At 54.2% G+C, this 23,039-nt stretch overlaps 2 protein-coding genes across 2 annotated transcripts in view; both read right to left on the bottom strand.

Annotated features, from left to right (window-relative positions):
• The window catches only part of Osgin1 (oxidative stress induced growth inhibitor 1), a 35,927-nt gene extending 25,721 nt beyond the window's left edge, over positions 1-10,206 (bottom strand). Inside the window, exon 1 of the mRNA XM_004646562.2 lies at positions 10,154-10,206. The gene's annotated coding sequence lies outside the window, so the exon portion shown is untranslated. The remainder of the gene's footprint in view (positions 1-10,153) is intronic.
• Mlycd (malonyl-CoA decarboxylase) lies at positions 6,999-22,714 on the bottom strand. The gene is made up of 5 exons (XM_004646561.2): positions 22,095-22,714; positions 13,900-14,012; positions 12,782-12,938; positions 10,154-10,303; positions 6,999-8,055 (listed from the first exon to the last, which is right to left on the bottom strand). Exons 1-5 carry the CDS (start codon positions 22,644-22,646, stop codon positions 7,522-7,524), a joined length of 1,506 nt encoding a protein of 501 aa, XP_004646618.1. The 5' UTR covers positions 22,647-22,714; the 3' UTR covers positions 6,999-7,521.
• Between the last annotated feature and the right edge of the window lie 325 nt (positions 22,715-23,039).

Here is a 23,039-nt window from a genome sequence, read left to right as displayed (position 1 = left end):
GGTAGGGAGCAGGGCAGACCCTGAGGATGAAGACGGCTTGCCATGCGAGTGGGGCTTGGACTGCTCCTGCTTGGGAAGCCCGCCCTGCCCTCCCTGCATCCCAGCAGTCTGCCTCATGGCTTGAGCAGAACCCTAGAGTCAACCTCGGCCCTCACTTGCACCCTGGTCCCTAGCAGATCTCACCACCTTGCACGCCCTGCTGGCTTGTGGCCACCAGAACACCCGACAGAGAACTGGGAGGATAAAGCTGGGTCTCTGTGCAGCCATAGAGTTGGAGTGACAGAGGGGGATCTGTCCCAAGACTCCAAGGGCCAAGGTGTGGAGTGACAGTGCTGGGGGGTGGCCTCAGCCCACAGACCTCCTGCCAGTCTTGGCCAAGGCCAGATGGCTTCAGCTGAGGGAGCAGCCAAGGCCACCGTCAGCCCAGGGTGGCCTTGGGCCTGGGGATCAGGGTAGAGCAGAAGCCAGGCCTGAGCAGAGAGGCTGAGAGGGTGGCTGGTGGTCAGGGCACACAGAAACTCAGGTGCCAAGAGCAGGACTCCCAAAGCCGCATGGCCCTGGGGTTCCTGCTCCACGGGGGATCCAGTTTTCTCCCAGAGCTCACTGGCTGTGCATCCTGCTTCAGTCCTCTCCTCCCACACGACTACTCTGTGTGGGGACAGGGGCCTGCATCAAGTCCAGTGCCAGGTAGGAGCAGGAGGCCCATCTAAGCACACAGTCACAACTGAAACACCGAGTGTCAAGGGGGGGCTGTCGTGAGCAGAATGGTACCCCCAAAGTGCAGGTCCATGTCCCGACCCCAGGAGCCTGTGAAGGGGACCTTGTGGAAAGGTCTGCGCATAGGTGACGAAGCCAGGGCTCTTGACCTGTGGTCACAGGCTTGAGGGAGGGCCCCACATCCAGTGGCCCTGAGGAGCAGGGAGGTTTGACAGACACAGAAGCCTTGTATCGGGGCCGGGGAGATGGCTCAGTGGAATAAGCTCTTCCCTGGCAAGTGCAAGGGCCTGAGTTCAATCCCTGGTTCCACAAAAAAAGAAAAAGAAGAAAGAAGAGAGAAGAAGAAGCCTTGTATCCCTGGGGATCGAGGGCAATGCCAGGGAAGGCAGAGTGAAGGGCTGAGGAGCCAGGCAGACCCCTCTGGGCTCTGTGGGGGACAAGGTTATTCTCCAGCCTAGGGAGAACATTCCTGTTGTTTCAAATCGCAGTGCAAGGTCAGCCACAGGACAGTCACAGGGGAGTGGTGAGGATTAAAGCTGGCAGGAGTGGATTTTGCTTGGGATTTCTTTTTCTTTCAATTCCAGGTTTGTGCTTTGTGGCTCCAGGTGGCTGTGGGCGCGGTTCAGGGAGGTGTGGCATAGTGGGGACAAAGGACAGTGTGGGGCAGCTGACACCTTGTTCCTCCTGGCAGGACATCCCAGGGTCTGTGTCCTTGTAAGCTGATAGGACCACAGGGGACAGGGAGAGCCCAGCTGCCCAAGGCTGTGCCTGCAAAGCCCACCCTGGGGGTGGCATCGGGGTGGGGGTCTCTGAATCCTGGGTACTCTCTAGGACACAGCCTGAGGTGGAGGCCCTGGCACATGCCCTGGCACGCACACTGCTGTGAGCCCCCTCCACACGTGGCTGCCCCAGATCCCAGGGAGAGCAGGGTGTCGCAGCCCAGCGCCCAGGAGTGAAGCAGGATGAAAAGAACAAAAGATAGGTAACTAGGAAACATGGAACTGAACTAAACACTGTCCTTCCAACTTGCGGGAACCAGCCGAGTCCCCAAGGTGTCTGTACAGCACTCCTGTGGGTACAGTAGATACTGGGCTCCCTCCCAGAACCATTATACCCCAAATTCTCCAGGAATACTACAAGCCCCTCAACTAACTTCCCTGAGAAAGGAAGGGGCAAGAGTGTCATCCCGAAATAAAGGAGCAGGTTGAGCAAGCTAAAGAATGTTCAATTATCGATGGCAGGAAGAGAGAGGAAGGGGGGCAAAGTGGCACTGGAGAAGGGGCTCGTGGCCTTCGGGGGCACCTCTCTCCCAGCTTTTCTGCCCCACAAGAGAAGTATAAATGTTCCAGTTGCACACTGTGAGGTGCCCTGCCCTTGAGCACACCCTAAAGCTCTAGCACACCCTTCCCGTGCTTCTTACTGATGCGCTCTGAGATTTCTCGCCAGACAGCAGTGAGTCTGCTCCAGAAGGGTGGCTTAAACATCCCCTCAGACCAGCCCGATGACAGGAGGGGGAGTGGGGTCAGACACAGGAGCGGAGGGCGACACCCCCAGGGACGCTAAGGGCCCTGCGAGAGGACAAACAGCTCAGCCTCGAGCCCAGGCAGTCTGGAAGCGTGACTCCCCACTAGTGCAGCAGTGAGACTGCACGGGGCCGGGAGGTCCCCGCACAGCCACCCAGAGGCCACACTTGCTACTAAGCAGGCACAAAACCTGGGACTCAACAAGAACCTCACCTGGAATGCAAATACGAAAAATTTTAAGTGAGAACGGATTATTTCACTGGTTTACTTTATATGTTAAAATTGAAACGCTCACTTGCTGCAAATTCAGAAACAGCCTTGCAGCTCACGGGTCCCAGTGGAGTGAAGTGGGTTCCAGGAAAATGAATCCTAGCCGCCCTCCTCCTCTGTAATACTGGGCTGGGAATGCTGGGAGAGGCTGGGAGGTTGTTTTTTTAGACAGGCTTTTGCTAGGTAAGTCAAGCTGTACCCCAGGCTGGCCGTAAGCGCTTGGCGATCCTGCTGCCTCAGCCTCCTGAGTGCTGAGATTACAGGTGTGCATCACCACGCTTGGCTCCATGTTCTTCTGTGTGGGGCTGTGTGGGTCAGCTGGCTGGGTGAGCGAGTGCAGGCAGTTACTCACAGGCCACTCGGCAGGTCCCTGCACTCCTTCGGCTTCCCACAGTGCAAGGCTTCAGCACCTCTGTCCCTTCCGCCTCTGCCATCGCTCCCATTCCCCAACCCTGAGCTGCAGGACCCACCGACCAACCCTCAGGAGGGCCTTGAGTTTGAGGGCAGAAAGCAGGAGACGAGGGTGCTCTCTGGGGCTTGACTGGCGCCCGCATGGCGGAGTGTACTTTCAACACCTCCTGACACTCATTAATCTCTGCCTTTTCCTCTGCCTTTTTTTTTTTAGAGAAAGCAGTAATACCTAACTAAAATTTATTCATTTTTTTTTACAATATATTTTTTTACTCCTAAATTCCATTCAGTGACAAATACTGAGTTCCTATTTTATTCATAATATATATATAAAAATCAAAACAATGACTGGGAGCAGCGGCATGTTCCCGGAGTCCTAACTGCCTGGGAGGCTGCGGTAGACGTGTACGAGGCAAGCCTGGCAACTTAGTGAGACCATATCGCAAAATAAATGTTTAAAAAAGGGGTGAAATATAGTTAAGTAGTACAGCACTTGCCGTGCCCGCGGACACACACACACACACACACACACACGGTAGCCATGGCTCCTGAATTGGTCAGGATTTGAGTTGTGATCTGGGCTTCAGCCTGAACCAGTGGCAGGGTGCTGTGGGTCGGCCAGAGTCAAGGCCCATGAAGGGCCTGGGATCCTCTAGGCCACTCAGGATGTCCACACTTCTGCCCCCAGGAGACGAACTGGAAAGGCAGAACCGAGCTTGGGCTCTGGCTGGGACAGGAAGGTGGGCTGAATTCTGGAAAGCAGAGAAAGCTGGCTTGCTCAGTCGGCCCTGGGCTCCAGCAGCTGAGATCTGCTACCAGCCCAGAGAGAGAACGAGCGGGCTGTGCCGCTCTGCGTGGACGTAAGGTCTGGGCAGAGGCCTCACCTGTTAGGAACACAGCACTGGGGCTAGGGATGTAGCTCTGGGTGGTGCAGCACTTGCCTAGTGTGCATAAGGCCCTGGGTTCCCTCTTAGCACCACCAAAAGCAAATACATGCAACCAAACCAAAACACTCATCCCTAGGGCCAGGGCTCCTGGAGGGGTGGGGCTCCGAGCAGTGCCCTCTAGTGGCAAGAGGGCAGACATTGCCCAGGATGACAGCTGACTGGGCCCGAGAGATCCACTGTCCCAGCGGGGGAACAGGCACTGAGCTACTCATGCCAGGAGTGATAGCGCTAAGCAGCCGCCCACTGCCCCTCGAGCTGGGCAGGGGGGCAGTGAGGTCTAAGCAAGTCAGGTGACTCCCAGCACAATGAACAAATGGCAGCTGGGATGGCCCTAGCACAGCCGAGACACAGCAAGCCAGGATGCCCGAGGGGACAGGGCTCTGTACGCAGTTATGCCTGGCCCGCTGGGAGCCTCCATGCCAGCACACAGGTAGCCAATGATGTCTGGGAGGCCGAGGGCTTCCCAGGGAGGGAAGGGAATCCTGGACAAGCCCTGAAGGGCAGCCTTCCACAATATGCCCGGAGAGCACAGGGCTCCTCAGTGGAGGTGCCCAGAGCACAGAAAAGGGCAGTGGCCCACATTCTGAGAGGGTAGTGGGCTGGGGCAGTTGCCCAGGTCACCAGGGCCCTGGCAGGAGCTGGCAAGAAGAGGTGGCATCATGAGCCACCTCCCCAGGCGGGGAGATGGATGGTGTGCGGGTGGCCTGGCCTTCCTGGGGCCACTCCCCAGGCCCGGTCCCTTTCATGCAGAAAGAGCCCTGGCCACTTGGAGGCCGCCCTTGGGTCTCTCCAGGTCCCCACACAGTTAACAGGAAGGGACAAGTCATGCCAAGTCCTGTCCCATGCCGGTGCCACAGAGACCCACAGTGATGCACATGAACAAGGTGGGGGGTCAGCTTCTGTCATGGATGCTCCAGGGCCCAAACCAAACTCTCTGTAGCCCGCCCTCCTAGGGGCCGCCTCAGCCTCCCTCACATGGACAGCAGTCTCCCATCGCTGCTCCGATACTGGCCCTGGGTGCGCCCATCACAGAGCCCATTCTGTGTCTATAGACCCGGCCGCCCCCTGTACCCACCCCAGCAAGAGAGAGCCTGGGGCAGGGGGCAGGGCAGCCCCGAAGGCAGAGCTTCCTTTAGGCAGGGCCGAGCCAAGGCCCAGCTCCTGCACTGCCTGTGTTCAGCCGTGTCTGGGCTTGGGCTTCACGCCTGGATGCTCCGCCCTCCCTGGACTCTCTGTGCCCGTTTCCTGTTTGCTCTGAAGCAGCTGGAGCTGAGTCCACCTCTGGCAACTGACGATGCTGACCACAACTGCAAGCACTGTGTCTGCTCAGGACTTAAGAGAAGGTGTGACACCTTGGGAAGATCCTGCTGAGGCCACAGTGGCAGTGCCCTAAAGCTCCAACCCTGGTTATGGCTGTCCTTTGGGCCCCATTCCCGCTGTTCTTGCTAAGGTGAGTGGCTGCAGGTCAGCTCTATGGGGCTTCTCTCTGGGCCTGGCTATTGCCGCTCCCCTTCAGGCTGGCCAAAAATGAGACCACAGTGCCTCTTGGAAAAGAGGGGAAGCCTTGGGCATGTGCCTGGAGGGCACCTGCGGGAGCCCCCCCCCCCAGCGTGAAGGAGCACAGCACCTCCCTTCCTCCTGGATGAGATCATGAGGTGGGGAATGCAAACGACAAAAAGCCAAGGCGAGGAAGCCCTTGGGCACCTCTGTCCATTTTACTACACTGAAAATAGGGCTGCAACTTTCTGTGGCGAACAGAAATTCCCACACAGTCTGTGCTTCTCAATGGCTGCAGATTCCAGTGTATGTCTCAAAATCCCATTATAAATCAGAAGATATCTGTTCAATTTAAATCCTAAGAATATCTTACCCTTAATTGCAAATGAAGCTTAGAACAAGCTAATGCTTGCAAAAATGTTGAGTGGTTCCAACCCTTTTCCTTTAAGAACAGATGAAACAAGAAGGAAGTCCCTCCTTCTAGGAGTGTGGAGTTCTCAAGACTGAGGGCAGTGCTATCAATTTTGTTGAGCAAAACCCTCAAAGAGAGAAGAGAGGAAGAGAGACACAGAGGCTGACAGACAGAGGGCATGGGAGCGACCCCTGCTAAGCAGATGAGGGCTTGGGAGGAGGCAGCTGGACAGCAGGCTGCTGCCTGGCCTAGGCCTCCCCTCCCCCCACAGAGTGGACTGCTTAGCTATGAGGGCTTGGGGGGCTCCCTCAAGCCCCCCTGCCATGCCGTGGCCAGAGGAGACCGGGAATGAGTTAGTCACTGCCAATAGAGGCCTGAGAACCCTAACCAGTCCAATGACCACATAAGGGATGGCAGATCTAAGAGCCTTCATTCAGGAGCCCGAGGACCCGAGTACACGTGCAGGAATGGATAGTGATTAGCAGCACAGCTTCGCTTGCCAGCTGTCTGGAAATGCTGCCCTTGTGTCCCATGGTATCCCCAGCTAAAGGAGAGGAAGCAGGCAAAGCCAAGGTGGAAAGTGGCAAGGCTGAGATTCGAACTGGGCACTGGCTGAAGCCAATGCCTGCGAACGAGGTACAGCCTGCGTACCCCCATGTTCACCTGCACCCCTTGGATCTGAGTCTCTGCAGGGCGCAAGGCTGAGCCTTGTGGATGGGCTAGAGGCGGCTTGCACCTGTGTGAAGCAGAGACAGGAACAGAGGCAGGCTCTGGAGCATGGGGAGCCACAGCAAGGCTGTGGACTTTGCCTTGAACTGAGGCCACTGGAAGGCGGGCCTGGGAACACCTGGGACGCAGCAGCCTGGGGGCTGGCAGATGAGCAGAGAGCGCTGGGCGCCAGGCGTGGCTGGACTGGGTCCTGAGCTGAGCCAGCTGCCCGGTGGGAAGGCAGAGCCAGCACTCAGGTGAGCACCAGGGCACGAACATGGGCCATCGAGTCACAGCACGGAGCACGCGAGGTAGCCGGCGCGGGTCTGGACAGCGGGGGACTGCAGCCTGGCAGGCGCACACACGCGAGGACATGCGCCATACCCACCAGCCCTCCTGCACGTTTGCTCTGTGTATCATCTGGTGCCCCCTTCAAGAGCCACACATGCCACAAGGCTCCGCAGCACCTCCAAGCCTTGTTCCTCCAGATTTTAATTGTAAGGACAGCCACAATTAAGTAATTGCATTTAATGCTTCACAGAACAAACTTGTTCTTTACTGCTCAGTTCATTATGAACTTGAATCACTGTCATTTTAAAGCCTAGAACTCAATGCAGGTTCCCAGCAGCAAGGCCCCACGGCCAGTGACAACCTACAGGCTCTGCCAAGGCAGGTGCCTGGGTAGAGCTGGCCGCTCCCAATCTCCCCGGGACAGCTACGGCCGAGGCCTGTGCCACCAGCTCGAGGGCCGATGTGTTTCCTGGGCCGCCTGCCCTTGCTCTAGGCCCACAGTCACCCCCAGGTGCCAAGGCACAGAGGCTTCAGGGCTCCTGCACTTCAGGGGGCACATAGTGACCCCGGGGTGTGGGCACCAGCACCCACCACCTCCTTTGAGTGGCACGTCCTTGCCACAGAGCAACAGCTGTGTCCTGGCCTCGCAGACTGCCCCGCTGCAGCAGGTGACACGTGCCGCTGCGGCTCTCGCCTTCCCAGAGGTGACCCTTCTGGGCTGGGCTGGGCTGCAGGAGGGCTGTGCCTAGAGCTTGCTGTTCTTCTGGAACTGGGCCACCAGGCTGAGGACCTGCTCAGAAGCTTTGATGCTCTTGGAGCTCAGGTAGGCCGTGCTGTTGGGGCCCGTCTCTTCTGGGTAGTAGCGGTAGTTGACCATGAGGCCACAGGAGCTGGTGAGGCCCCTGGGGCTGCTGTCGCCCATCCAGTTGACACGCCACATCACAGCCCCATTCTGTAGGTGGAAGTTGGCCACGGGGTTGAGGGCGTAGCCACGGTGCTTCTCGCCGTACAGATACCAGGCACAGAGCCGCATTAGGGGTGCCCGGAGCACCTGTACCAGCTTCTCTGACTGTGCCCACTCGCTGCTGCCAAGGAGGACCTTGAGGGTCTCATGGACGGGGCCACCAATGACCTCGGTGATCTCTTTACATTCTGACTCTGTGAACAGTTCGTTCCGCCCATGCTCCTTTGTCTGTGAGCCCAGAAGCCCCAGGAGCCACTTGGTGAATCCGGGTATGGGTGACAGACTTGAAAAGGCCCCCAGGTATGGAAACTCTTTCTGCACAGCAGGTGGATGGAGAGAGGGAGGCGGAGAAAACACAGATTCAGCAGACTCAAACCTACACAGGATACCTCTCAACTCAGCCTAGTGTCACAGCTCTGCAGTTGACAGAGTGACATGTGACACGGACTGCTATACATTTCTTCTCTCAAGGCACACTGAATGAGGACCCTGGTGAGCGGCAGGGCCTAGAGGCACCCCGAGTCCCCAAGGTGAGCCTTTGGGGTGCTGTTTCCATCGTACCCACTGTCACAGTGGTGAAACAGAGGTCAGGAGCTGCCTGTGGTCAATTAGAGCATTGTCCCTGTACCGTGGTCATTTCTGACCACAGGCCTCATCTTCCCACTGCACCATGCCCTCCATGAGGCCTTTGCAGGCCAGAGTCTAGGCTGATAATTGGCACTCATGTGCCCAGGAACCTGTGAGTGGCAAAGCGGTGCCCAGCTACAACTTCAAAGGTACTAGGGCAGGCAGCAGGGGCAGGCAAGGCTGTCACCAAAGCACACGGTTCGGTTCATCCTTTCTTATTCAAATTGTATAGAGATCTTGATTGTTTTCAAAAGTCCCAAATATTTTTTAAAAAATTTTAAATGTAGGTATGCACGTACGTATGTATGTATGTATTTGGTACAGGGTCTTGCTACGTAGCTCGAACTCATATTGATCCTTCTGTCTCAGCCTCCCCAATGCTGGGATTACAGGTATGTACCACCACACCCAGTTTCAGTGGTAAGCATGGCATACCCAGGGTTCAAGGGCTGGCATAGTGTGAGGTGCCAGGGATCGAACCCAGGTCTTTGTGCTTGACAGGCAGGCACTTGGACCACTGATCTAACTCCCCAGCCCCAAGTCCTGAATTTTATGATTATAAATGTAGTATATGCTCATTATAGGTTTTTTTTTTTTTAAAAAATATCAAAGAAGAAAAGGAAACAACCATACTGCACCATTGTGACAAACCTGCAGTCCGGAGTCTGTAAGTGTAATGCCCCTGGGACTCTACGCGGACACAGAGCTGGGCACCTGTCCTGCAGCCTGCAGCCTGGGTCTGGACCAGGAGCACTTGCTAAGTATTGTTTACAATCCAAACCCACAATTTTAATGAGAGAGTCATTTTCAAACGTAAAACTCTACCATGGCTCCCCCAACCACAACCCTCTTGCTGGACGTTTGAGGCGGCTTGCTTTTGACCTTTATCAACCCCAGCAAACCCTCTCATGCTCCAAGGTCCTCAGGACTTCGGCTCACAGTGGAGGGCAGGGGAGGGCCCTGCGGGTGGCTCCTGGGTCAGTGGGGGTCACTCAGAATCCAGGGTCCCACTTACCCTCTTCACTGCCTTTCTTACCCTCACACCCCCAGACCCCGACAGCACGAGCACAGAGCAGGACTAGGAAGGAGTGTACTAATCAGATGTGGCCTGTTACCGAGTCTGGGGGCAAGCAGCGAACGGCCGAATTCTTGGTTAACACTGATTACAACTGCAAGAAGAGCACAGTACCACGGGCTCCCCTGCGGTCCCGTCCAGCACCATGCTGATGAGGTACAGTGGGCAGAGAGCTGGCCACTCAGCCTGGGCTCACCTATTCACAGGAGCTCTCCCAAGGGCCCCATGGGGCAGCTTTAATCTAGGCCCAGCGCACTGCTGTTCTGGAGCACAGGAGGTATCCTTCAGAGGCAGCAGGAAAGGGTGGGGTCCGCAGCAAGCCGCAGAGCCTAGGTGGTCTAACCAGGCCATGGGAAAGCCCTGCTGATGGACAGAGGCACTGTGCAGCACGGGCGGGCCAGGCATGGCTGTGGGGCGCTCAGCCCAGACCAAGAGGAATGAATGGGGCCGCAGGGACAACGTAAGTAGTTAGGAGCGCCTGGTGACCAGCCATGGCAAGGTCACCTCAAGGGCTCATGTTCTCAGCTAGAGCTGCACTTGTGGTCGGTGACAAGCTGGGCTCTGGGGAGCCTCTCAGCAGTGTCTGTGCCCAAGGAGCGGGCAGGACCCCTCACCTATCACGAAGCTAGACGGCGGGGTGCAGCAGCGGGACCAAGCATTTGCAAGCGCAGCCATGGGCCTGGGCCGCTGTACCCACGACACTGTACTCACCTGCAGCTCCTTGAGAACACGCTTTATGAGGAAAGTTCCCAGCTCAACGCCCTGCAGGCCCTGCTGTGTGAGGCTGATGGAGTAAAAGATGGCGGCGGCGATTCTGTTCCTCTCCTCTGTCTCTGATGGGGGCTGCTCCTTCACGATGGCCTGGAACATACGAACCAAGGGTGCTGGTGGGCAGGATGCTCTCCTGCTCACACTCCACCCCACTGCGGGCCATGGGCTGCCTCTCAGAGATGGCAATGGCGCAGGCTGCAGAGCTGTCCTAAACATTCCCACAGTGACCGTTCCACAACCTCTCTGTGGTGCCTGCTCAGCGTGCTCATTTCTGTCGCTGTGAAACTCTTGTGCAAGCTCTGCTGATTGGCACCTTAGTCCCTTTTTGCCCCTTCTAGGCCTCCGTGCAAACTGGCACTCACTTCCAAAGGGCCCCTGCACTGAACCTGTGTCAGGGCCAGTGCAGCCCCGAGCGCCGGTTTCGGTACTTTCGTTGAAGGCCTGCTCTTCTACGGCTTGGTTATCTTTGCTCCTTTCTCTGAACATTAGTTTTTCAGATTTCTCAGTAGCCCAATGTAATTTTCCTTTACTCAAAATTTACCCTTTGAGGATTCTTCTCTATAACTTTTTAATTTTCTACCAACATGCTTGGTTTTACTAACTGAAAGCACACAGACGCACACACAAAGCAGTCTACGAAGCGGCTTCCACGGGAAGGTCACCAGCTGCAGCCTGACCCCATCAGCGCCCTGACTGCAGGTCTGCGGAGCCCCAGCAGTCAACGCACTGGCAGCAGCTCCTTTCAGCTTGCTCTGAGGCGAGACCCCAGCTGGCCTGGAAGAATACATCCAAGCCGCTTTAACTTCTGCCAGCTACAGTAGGCTCAGACGGAAGGCTGCTCAGCCCAGAGCGGACAGAACGCACTCTCTGCCTGAAGTCAAGGCCAGGGCTGGCTTCAGATCTCGTCTGGTCCTTACTTGCCCTATGACTGCAGGCACGGTACAGACATTCCCCTAAGCTGCAGTTTTGAGAGGCCATAATACAACCAATACCTACCCCATGTGGAGCTGGGAGCTTCACACAAACATTCCACGGACACAAGAGTATGCTCAACAGCTACCACAAGTATTGTCATTAAGGCCACGCACTACATGTTCTTCTGTGCCCTGCGTTGCTACTTGACAGTAAGTCAAGGCTGGGTTTCCGTGTCCAACATAAACCCACACCACTATTTAAACACAGAGAGCCCTGCGTGTGGCGGGTGGCAGGTGTGTTGGCAGAGCACTCCCTGAGCGTCCTCCACGCAGGCACAGCGAGGTCCTCGGCTGCTCTGCAGTGAGCAGTGCTGTGCACAGGGACCCTGGTGTGGAGTTTCCAGGCCACGCACCCGGCTGCCCCTCAGGGGCCCCGAGAACCTCCAGTGCCACTGGCCTTCACACTCTAAGCCTTTTGGGGGTGGTCTCCTGGTGACTGGGGCACCTGCCTGCTTGCCCTACTGAATGACTGTGACGTCTCAGACACACAGACTGCCTGGGGCATTCCGGTGAAGGTTCGTCACCTCGCCTACCCATCTCATGGGCTATTCTGGTCCCCAGACCTCTCGGGCTGAGCAGACCTGCTCTGGCCCAGGGCCTCACACTTGTATCCACTGCTGTGACCTCCATGGAGAGCTGCTCTTCCATGCATGCTGCCCTGGAGCCCCATGTGTTGGGACAGGCTTGCCACACTCTTCCAGGAGGGACCAGCTGAGGCCACCTCACCCAGGAGCTTTGCTGTGTACCCATCTGTTACTTTCTCAGTTACATATCTTAAGGCCCCCACAGGTACTTTAACGCATGCACAGAGCTGAACCATGTGTCCTCCTATCACCTCTTCCCTCACCACTGTCCACTGCCACAGAAATGTCCCACCAGACTTCACATGTATCAAGAGTGTGGCTCCGAGCCAGTGCCACCGGGCTGATGCTGTCCTGTGCCTGGCTTGTCTGCACCCCTCATGCTACATTCTGTAATTTCGTGCCTGGAGGTTTTATCAGCCCAAGTACAAAGTCTATGAAAATTCAAAGCAACTTTTTTTTTTTGCAGAACTGGGGACTGAACTCAGGTCTTTGTGCTTACCAGGGAAGCGCTTATTCTACTGAGCCATCTCCCTCTATTTTTTTTTTTTAAATGTACTTAGTACAGGGTCTATAGGGTTCCACTATGTAGATCAGACTCGTAGTGATTCTCCTGTTCTCAGCCTCCCAAGCGCTGGGATTACAGGTGCACACCACCACACCCAGTCTTAATCGCTGTCTCAGGGTGCCCCAGGGGGCAGGGCCAGCACAGCATGCTAGGGATTGACCCCTGGCCCTTGTGCTCTGCCTAAGCAGGTGTTTCAGTCCACTGAGCATCCGGCCAGCCCAAAAGCAACTATCTGAAGAAAGAAGGCAAGCCAGGTATGGAGGGGCGTGCCTGTAACCCTAGTACTCGGAGGCTGAGCCGGGAGGGTCTATGAGTTCAGAGCCAGCCTGAACAACAGGGCAAGACCCTGCCTCAAAAACAAACCAAGTATCACCAAGCTAGAACCAAAACCCTAAAGGCCCTAGTGAGGCACCTGTCTTGTCCCGAAGTGCCCATGCCCAGGTACCTGGATGTTGTTGGAGATGTCACTGGTGAGTGCCACATACAAAACGACCAAGGGCTCTCCGGGCGTTGAACAGTGAGAAAAGAAGTAACATCGCCTGTAGGGCCCGACACGTTGTTTCATGTCCATCCAGTTCTTTACAGGGTGCACGGCCTCAGATCTGACAAGGAATCGTGCAAAGGGAACACACTTACTTGTGAAACTAACTGCTGATTTCTATGCATGCTGTCCACAAAGGCCAAATGCACACATTCAGTACAGCTCTAAGTGACTCTTGGGGACCTAAAGAAAATCATTTTAATGAGAAGCAGCACTGACACTGTAATTTGAGACCGCGTCACATACAAAACTGCTCCCATTCTTCATGGTTCGTGAGGCTCTTGGGTTCAGGGCAAAGCAGAACCGCAGGCCTCAGCATGGCTGCTGTCTCTCCCTGGAATCCGCACTTGAAATGGCTGCCTACACTGCGCACGCCACCTCTGGGGCCCCTCGTCTCCCATCTTCACCCCTCTCCCCAACTCTGTTTTTGCAGGTGAGATGACAGTGAGCGCTACCATCACCAGCGGCCCAGAGAGGACTCTTGCCAGGCCTCAGATACGACGGACGGCACGCAACAGAGGCAGGATGTTGCAATGCGCAGGCCCACGTGACGCTACGTCCCAGACACGCTGCAGGTAAACGGCTCACTTAGAGGTTCTCACCAGACATAGAGCTAGGTGAGGTCAAGGCTTTTTCTCTTTCTTTTTGAAACAGCGTCTCACTATGTAGTTCAGGCTGGTCCTGAACTCACTGTGCAGGCCAGGCAGGCTCTGAACTCACAGGGATCCTCCTGCCTCACATTTCTGCGCACTGGACTTACAGGTGTGTGCCAGAGTGCCCAGCAGTAAACGCTCTCGATTACTAAGGTGAACGCCAGGTTGAACGAGTTCCCACACCTGTGATAATGTGGCGTGGGGGAGCTGTCAGTGGGCCCGAGATTACCGAGCCAGGCGCATTGTTCTCTGGGCCCCACTGCATTGGTGGACAGTGGGCTTGGGCCTGTTGGGTCAGGATAAAGTATACACAAGGGTGGACATTGGCCTTCAGCTACAGCACAAAGGACAGAAAACCTTCATACTTACTCGCTGACTTTCTGAAGCACCTCACATGGCGAATGCCAGGTGACTCTTTCTAGGTTCAGGAACCCCGAAGAAAACCATTCTGAGAGCATGTTCTTCAGTACCCCATTCATCTCCTACAAAGGAAAAAATAATGCAGGGTCAGCTTCGGAGGCCCATCAGCCCCAAAGCATCTCTCTCTCTTTTTTTTTTTTTTTTGGTGGAACCAGGGATTGAACCCTGGCCCTCGCGCTTGCCAGGGAAGCACCCCAAACCATCTCTGCATCACCATGAGCACAGCAGGTCACAACATGTGGTGTGGCACGAGACGACGCGACGACCCTCGGGCAGCCTCTCCCAGTCCTCTAAGGAGCTCGTATCAAGCCAGGGCTCGGCTCCCTCTTGGCTTAGTCTGGACCACTTCAGTGAGAAGGTTCACACTGCCCTAATGTAAGTGAACACGTAATAGGACAGCTAGGTGTGCTGGTGCACAGCTGTGATCCTGGCCCTCAGGAAGGCTGAGGCAGCAGGATTACCATGAATCCTAGGCCAGCCCGGGCTACCTACTGAGACCTTGTCTCTAAACAAACAAACAAGGAAAGATGCACCCCATGGGAAGAACCAGTGCAGACTGTGCAGCTGCAGCACGCCTTCTCCGCACGCGCGAACACCCTCTGGCACAGCACAGCACCACACGGTGCTTCCAGGGGAAACAAGGGCTCATCCAAGAACTGTCTGATCAATGTGAAGATGCCACGTCTCCATAGCTGAGCACTTCGGAAGTCAGGGCACGTCTTGTAAAGTTGGCGAGTCATAGCTTAATTAGCAGCACTTTAAAGCCACTCTAGGAGGACATAAAATTACAGTGCATTTTGCAAACAGTGTACTTCAGATTTGATGAAATCATTCTAACTTTGCTTTACCTCCCAAAACCCTCGAGTTGCCATCACAGACCCATTTGCTCGGATGTCTTTCAGGCAAGTCAAACAAAAGGCACGTGAGCCGGAGCAGAGTCTACGCTCAGGGCAGCCTCGTGTGGCTGAGCACCAGCCACTGCCAGCACGTAGTGCAGACGGGAGGACAGCAGACGGGCGGCCTCCGACAGCTGCTTTCCTTCCGAGTACACAGAAGCCTTGTTTTACCGCCAGGCCTGCGGCTGTCTGGAATAGAGGCTGCACTTTGGCTGGGGGTGGTCCCGTGACCAGGAGCTGGCTGATGAGGAGTAAACAGAGGTGTCCCATGGCAGCTCTGAGGACCCTCGCAAGACTGCAGAAGTATGCCCTTCGCCATCTTCTCCACCATAGCTGGTGTGCGCTGTGGCGGCCTGCAGGAGACCAGACTTGGGGGCCATGAGGCGACTTTGAAGAGTGTTTTGGGGCAGAGAAGTACCAGAGCCGGAGTCACTGAGCATACTACAGGGCCGCCTACCCTTAGCTTTTGACCTGAGACCAACCTATATTTTTTAAACCACTGTTTACTTTGGATTCCTTATTACTCATCAGTGAGTTATATGGGACCACCTGCATGGAGTAATATTAAAGGATGGCAAAGAGTGCATCTGGTTCTCAGCTGACCTCCTGAACCTTTGTATAAGGTTCATAAAGGATGAGACGTGATCAGCTTAATAACAGGTGTAAGCACTATATAGTGCCAATTGAGGTTTTTTTTTTTTTTTTTTTTTTTTTTCTCTTTTTGAAACAGGTTGTCAGGCACTATGTCGCCCTGGCTGGTCTTTTTTTTTTTTTTTTTTTCTTTGCAGAACGAGGGATTGAACTCAGGCCCTTGCGCTTGCCAGGGAAGCGCTTATTCCACTGAGCCATCTCCCCAGTCCCTACCTGGCTGGTCTTGAACTCACAGCGATCCTCCTGCTTCAGCCTCCCGAGTGCTGGGACTATAGGCATTCGCTACCATGCCTGGCCACCAATTTACATTTTAATCTCTGTTACAAGATGAAAAACTTCAGATCTTGGTTACCTGAGCAGAAGGTGCAGGTACAGATTGTTGGCTTGGAGCAGTTTTCAGAACAACATGAGGTCTATCTTTATATCCCTAAGCACTGGGGCACACAGAAGGCCACATCTTTACTCTCTGTTACCTTGTGAGGGTAGAAGAGGACAAAGTGAGGACCAACTGTGGAAGTCACAGACACTGAAGGACTTAACACCAGGAAGGAGCGCCGTGGGGCGGGTGCTGTCTACAGACATTGTGGTGAAGCGTGCTGCTTTCCAGGGTGACATGCATAGGACAGACACAAACTCGGTATGAGCCGAGACAGGCCTTTCTCCAGACAGAGGCTGTGTGGCATGAGCCTGCGGGCCCTTCCACTCTAGATTCCCACCCGAGTCTCCTCCACTCAGCTGTGAGCTCTGTAGGGCCAAGGCCATTTCTGCTTCACTTCTCATTTCCAAAGCATTCATTAATGGGCTGATATTCGATGGAAAATAAGAAGGAATGGCAATCAGGAGTAGCAGGCCAGGCGGTGCCAGGGGTCATGGGTCACGTGCCAGGGGACACAGAACGGCTATTTAGTTTACACATGTGGGTCTGCTTCATCTCATTTATTTATTTGGAGTTTAAAAGAAAAAGCTAGAAAAAGAATTAGAATCGATACAGAAATTCACAAAACAAGAAGACGGGAATTCAACAACAGGTGTTATATGGCATATTGTTGTCTTCAAATTAGTTGTTCAGATTACTGGATGTAAATATGCAAAATGGGTCAGAGAATGGCTCTAAAAAACCACCCTGCACTGACTGCAGTGGTTCTTTTTTCTTTTGTGGTACCAGGGATTGAACTTGGGACCTTGCGCTTTCTAGGTAGGTGCTTATGATGTGGAGCTATCTCCCTGGCCCAACCACAATGGTTCTTAATCCTGGGAATGTCACACTCAAGTTTGTGCTAAAAATCACAGGCCCCCTCCTCCCAAATGCCAATACATGAATAAAGTGTTGCATATAACTTCCTGGTGCTCAAGGAGGCCCAGGGAAGAACTTCTGCGCCAAGAGGTCAGCGACAGGCTAGCAGGTTCTAGCGCAGAGGCGCTCTGGAGCCCTACGACATCCACGAGAAGAAAAAGCTGGAAACACCTGGTTTGGTATGAACTACAGAAGAAACAGGATGATGAAGAGTTCTCACAGTCTCCTCCTTCTATTCTGGGCTGCTGACAGCTAAGGCATGTGATCTGGACCCGACAGGCAGGAATCTAGGCTAAGGGTCAGAAGCCCACTGGCCAGTGCTAGCACTTGGTGACAGCTGTCCCGGCCGCGGGCACTCACCACAGCATACGAGATTATGGCAGCACAAGCAGCGGGTGAGAACCAAGTCTCTGTTTTTCACTCATTAATTCTGCAATTGCTGATCAGTAACGTAAGGCTGGGAAGTGCAACCGCTGGAATACTCAGGTGATGCTGAAGCTGGCTTGTCACTTTGTTCTGCATCGCTAATTGCAGTTTCCCTGGATGACACTGTTTAAAGGAACAGCCAATAAGCTCTTGCTCTCAAGATCTGCTGAGCTTTGGTGTGAGAAGAGAATGTACTGGTACTCAGGAGCCCCTGAGCGGGAGGGGAGGAGGGAGCCAGTGCTAAGCACAGCGGTGCAAGCACTCAGAAGCTCACACCTCCTGCGTGTGCGCTTTACACAGTGGGGCGTGCTTTCTGGTTTAAAAACAAACTCTTTTCATGCCTACAATCCCAGCTCTCGGGAGGCTGTAAGCAGGCGGATCACTATGAGTCCGATCTAGTACTGACACCCTGAATACCCTATAGACCCTTCCCTAAAAATAAAAAATAAATAAAAACAAACTTTTTTTTTTTTGGTGTACTACTGGAGATTGAACTCAGGACTCTGTGATTGCCAAGCAGGTGCTTATTCTATTGAGCTATCTCCCCAGACCCTAAAAACAAACTCTTATTTAACACAGCCAAACACAGATTTTACAAAAACATACAGGGACACCATACTGACTGCAGGACTGTGGCTGACGGGGCTTACTCCCTTCTCCTGTTCCCATGCTTCCGTTCAGGCTGGAGCACCCCCGCTCAGCCACGATTCCTGTGTTTCAGCTGCCTGTCAAGAGTGCTCTCTGTGCTCTCAGTGCCAGCTGCCACTAGGCACCCACCAAGGATGAGCAGCACCCCGGCCTTCAACTACCCTGGAGATTCAGTTCTGTCTCAATGAGATTTTATCCCGAAGAAATGTAAGCCATCAACCAAGTGGAAATATGTACGAAGAAAACCCAAAATTCTATAAGCCTCACCCTGCAGCACACTCCTGCCACACACCCGCAGACGCACCCTCAAAGGAAGACAGACCGGGCACACCTGGACACACCCGGGCCCTGTCCAGAGGCGGCTGCGAACAGCATTTCTCCTCTGGCTGAAGACTTCCTTCCCTTGGTGGCAGCCACACTTGGCTGACGTTCGCTGTCGCCGCTTCACCTACTCTCTGTGCACCCCTCAGTGCATTCTGGAGATGAAACAAAGCACAACAGACTGTGGATTTGAACTCACATCCCTCTGAGGCCCAGGGGCATCCCACAAAAGAACAAGTAAAACCACTAGTTTCTGCAGAAATAACAAGCATACCGACAAACCTCTAAACCCACCAGAACTTCGACCAAGAAAAAAACATTTTCTAACCAAAACACAGACTAACTCATTCACTATTCCCTTTTCTACAGGCTAGCATCCCGGGCTCTCTATCACACAGATGAAGTATCAGGTGCCTTTTCTACAAATCCCTCAATTATTAAAACAACTAAAATTCCTTTGCTGGAACACTCCATGAAGGTTGGCCTACTCGTAATTCAAGAGTCCTACAAATCTACATTGCAACAGTAGACTTGATATTCACAAGAAGCCCAATGCCTCTAACATCAAAAACAGAACAAAATAAAACAAAGCAAACAGCCAGGCAAGGGTCACTCTTTCCTTTTACACCTACTGCCTATCCTGAAAAACACAACTGAGACATCTGATCTTTGCCACAGTGTAAAAACTTTCAAAGTAGCACTTGGATCTTCAAGGAGATGTGCTCCTGACTCTGAACTTTGTATCCAAGGATTAAGCATCCCTAAGGGAGCAAAAAGACATCTTATCTGATTTAAAATATTCAAGGAAAGAGATAATCCCCAGCCTGGCCACTTGCCTCAAGCGCTTCTGCTGAGCTGCCTAGGCAATGGAATTATGTGTTTTACGGATTGTTTTATTTTCCATAGTCACAATCCCTGGTAAGCAAGAGCACGACAAACTATGCGCCTTTGTTTACTATATTTTTAGCACAGCTCCAATAAATCCCTCAGGGCATGTCTTAGGAAAGAATCAGGCTGACCTCGAGCTCACTATCAGCTGAATCTCTTCTCTCAGTGCAGAGCCAATGGGCCCAGGGGAGGTCAGTGACTTGATTAAGTCACCTAAAACCACATCTCTTAACAGATGGCAGGACGCGGCTCACTCCCCACCCTGGGCCTCCTTCGTGGGACCCACTGCCCATAAGCACAGAACCAGCTCCACCTGGGCCATACTCTCCCGTGGGACCCGTGTGGAGCGAGGAAGGGCTTCGCACCAGGCCCACAGGAACTCCAGTCACCAAGATGTCCTCGCTGGACCTCATCTAGCAAGTTCAACGGTCAGCTGGGGTGAGAATAGGCACTGCAGCTGTCCATCAGGAAGGCTGAGACCTGGGATGACCCGAGGTGATGCCCCACCCCCACCCCAAGTACTAAGCACTTCTGAAAGCCCTTAGGTGATAAAGCCTCCTGTACCACACTTCTGCAAGTTTTTAACCATGAATTCCTAAAAGGAAAATGTTCGGGCTGAGTTGTTCAACATGACACAAAACCCTGAAGTGAAAGTATGAGAACAGACTGCAAACTGAACCTACAGAATGTCCAGCACCAAGAGCAAAGTTTCATGTCCACTATGGACACCAAGTGACAGTGCTGCAGATGGGCACTGGCATTCTGGGTCAGCACACAATAATGGAGGAGGCTGTGTGTGTGAGAGTGTGGGGACAGCCGGGAAATCTGACTCTTCTGTTCAGTTTTGCTGTGAACCTAAAACTATTTAAAAAACTAAAATCGCTTTTTTTTTTTAAAACCAAAAGACTGCCCTGAAGTGATTCTGAATGATAGGCTGCAAGATCAAATTCCAATAGATAATTTCTAGAGATGGGAAAAAAAAACCCACAATTTTCAGAATGATTTAAATGAAAAAAAAAAAATGAAGAGATTTAAAATAAAATTATGCAGCTAGGTAAAGTGAAGGAGAAAGGAATTAACCACTTTCACTAACAGTTGTAGGCGCTGGACAGAGGCTAGGGTTTCTAGGTGGAGAAGCGCAAGGGGCACAGGACAGCCACCAGGAAATCTGTGGCTAGGGAGTTCAGAGCACGTGGAGGGCCAAAGGTCAAGGTACCACACGCGTTAGATTTCTCTATTCTCTTCTGAGACCTCTGTCTTGATGTCTGCAAGGTACAGCACAGTGCAGGTGAACAAAGCGAGGAAACTGCCCGTGTCTAAGACCTAGCCTCGCCCGCTTCCCTGGACTTCCCAGAAGCAAGTTCCCCGCTCAAGGTCAAGTTCCAGGGCTGGGGCAGTGGGTCACTGAGATGTTCCCTGTGCATGACGTGATAACCAGGAATTTTCTCCTGTGGGGAAGTGCAAAGGAATGTGTTCTACACCGAACTGGAGGACTCAGGTGCAGATGGGACCTCAGGAACCACCCAGAGCCAAGAGGCTTCTCTGCTGTGCAGAAGCCTCTCTAGCCCTTCTTCGCTTTCCTCTGGGCTCAGAACCCTGAGACAGCACATGAGGCAATCTGATACCCAGACAACTGTGACTCATTAGGGGCCCAAGTCTACCTCAGACCAGGACACTTGAAGTTGGTCTCAAAAATTCACTTATCATTTTGCTATGTAAGAAATTTAAGGCAAGGTTCCAGTTTTCATAGAGCCAGGCACTTAGTTTGGCTTTTATGGATTTACAAAAGCAAAGTGTGGGACAAAAGTTCAACCACTCAAGACTGCATCTGAACTTGCAACAGTCAACACAGTAAGAATCTGTGACTGAGTCTGTGGCAGCCAATAAGCTGGGCCTTCTCAGTCTGGGAATCTTAGGGCCAAAGGTCTGTGCTCCTAGGTCATGCTCAGCATTATAAATTTAGCAAGCGATCAGGAGAAATAAAGTCATAGCCACTGTTAGCACTGATTTGCAACTACACCTTGTTTTTATGCATCTGAGACCAAACAGTTAAAAAAGATGATTTTGAGAAAACCCAAATACTGTCAGCTCCCAGACGCTGGACCGTGGAGGGTGATCAGAAACACATGTGTTCTGGGGTGAGCGGGTACACGCATCACCTCCCTGACACTGCGGGAACAGAAGCAGAAACTGTTAACGGCCAGTTCTGGGACTCTTAAATGATTCCAGATGTATCATTCAGCTGTTTTGAGTGTCACACACCTTCCAAATCACTCACAGCCACTGCTCACTGCAAAGGCGTGTTAGTGTCCTTTCCACATTTTAGATGATTACAAAGGGGCTGCGTGTAATCCCAGGCCATTTTTTAGGTCACAGTCATTTAGACCTCAAAGACTGTAACTGGGAGTCGGGGAGATAGATCAGTAGAAAAGTGCTCGCCTGGCAAGCGCAAAGGCCTGAGTTCAATCCCCGCTTCCGCCACAAAAAAAAAAAAAGACTGTATCTAGCATGAATTCACAGCGCTAAGCACCTGGCTCAGGCCAGCGACTCAAACTCCCCACCTTTAGGGCAGAGCTCAGGGAATTAAAATAACTTGTCCAAATTTTCGAAGCAGAAAAAAGGCCTGAAGGCAATGAGTGACATTAAATTTTAGTCACTGCGGGCACTTCACGGGAATTCCTAGGGCATCATTTTACACACGGTGGCTGCCCACTTAACAGGCTGACGACAGCCAGGTTTTTAAAGACTGCCTTTGCTCATACCTGCACAGGTATACTTCGGTTAATATAACAAAAAGAGACTTCACAGAGCAGGCTAAGAGGCCGACTGCCACCTTACAGGTGCTACTGAGTGAACACTGTACACGCGGGTCTTGCCAGGTGATGCTGGAGGGCGGCAGGGGCGCTCGGGCCTGGGCGAGCGCCCGGGAAGCCGGGAAGGGAACGGTCACGCAGGGGCCGGGGCGGGCGGCGCGGCCGGCCTGGGGGCGGGTGGACACTGCGTGGGGTGGCCGTCCTTACCCGGACGTGCGGCCCCTCCGCCAGCTTGAGCGCCTGCGCCTCGAGCAGGTCGGCCCGCAGCCGCACCAGGAAGCGCACGCCGCCGTCCAGCTTGCTGATGTGGTGGAAGAGGCCGCGGTAGCGCGGCACCAGCGCGTAGCGCAGCCGGTCCTCGGCCTGCAGCAGCACCGCCGCCTCCCGCGGCTGCTCCCGCAGCTGGAGCACGCCGGCGCTCTGCTCCGCCACCTGGCCGTGGTCCACGCCGAAGCCCTGCGCCAGGCGGCCCAGCAGCTCGGCGCGCTGGGCCGCCTCGGTCAGGCCGCCGTAGAAGCTCACGAAGTCGGCGCACTGGCCCTCGGCGGGCGCCGGCGTCTTCTCGCGCAGTTCGTAGGCCGGCGTCGGCGGCACCGCGCGGCGAAGCAGTTCGTCCATGGCCCGCGTCAGGGAGCCCGCTCCCGCCGCCGCCGCCGCCGGCCTGCTCGACAGCAGTGGTCCTGGCGGCCGCGGTTGCCACGGGGCAAACCGCAACGGGAGCAGATTCCGCGCGGTCAGGCCTGGCCCGAAGCCTCGCATGACGCCGGCGACAGCAGCCCAGGGAAAAAGCCGGTCGCAGAGCCCCTGCCGCGCTTCCGGTTCCGGCTTCCGGCGCGTGCAGCTCCCATTGGCCGAGAGCGGAGGCTGGGTGGGGCGGCAGCCAATCGGAGGGCGGGGCGGGGCCCGCGCGGCCGGAGGCCAAGTGCGGCCAAAGGTCCCGGGGCTGGATGCTGGCGGCCGGTCCCTGAGCTCCCGTCCAGCAGCGTCCTTGGTTTGTATCTTTACCCCTAGCCGGCTGGAGTAACTTTTTTGGCCCTTCTCCGCCACACTGCACGCGCCTCTGTTATTTAATCTGAAGTGTCTTGGGCCTCCGGGTGCTTCCGAGTAGCCCGAGGACGTGTCGCCCACGCAGATTCCTGGGCTGTGACCCTC

This window comes from Octodon degus, unplaced genomic scaffold (genome assembly GCF_000260255.1).
Source record: "Octodon degus isolate 3935 unplaced genomic scaffold, OctDeg1.0 scaffold00271, whole genome shotgun sequence".
Lineage (NCBI taxonomy): Eukaryota > Metazoa > Chordata > Mammalia > Rodentia > Octodontidae > Octodon > Octodon degus.
This window is presented reverse-complemented; position numbering and strand designations above follow the sequence as displayed.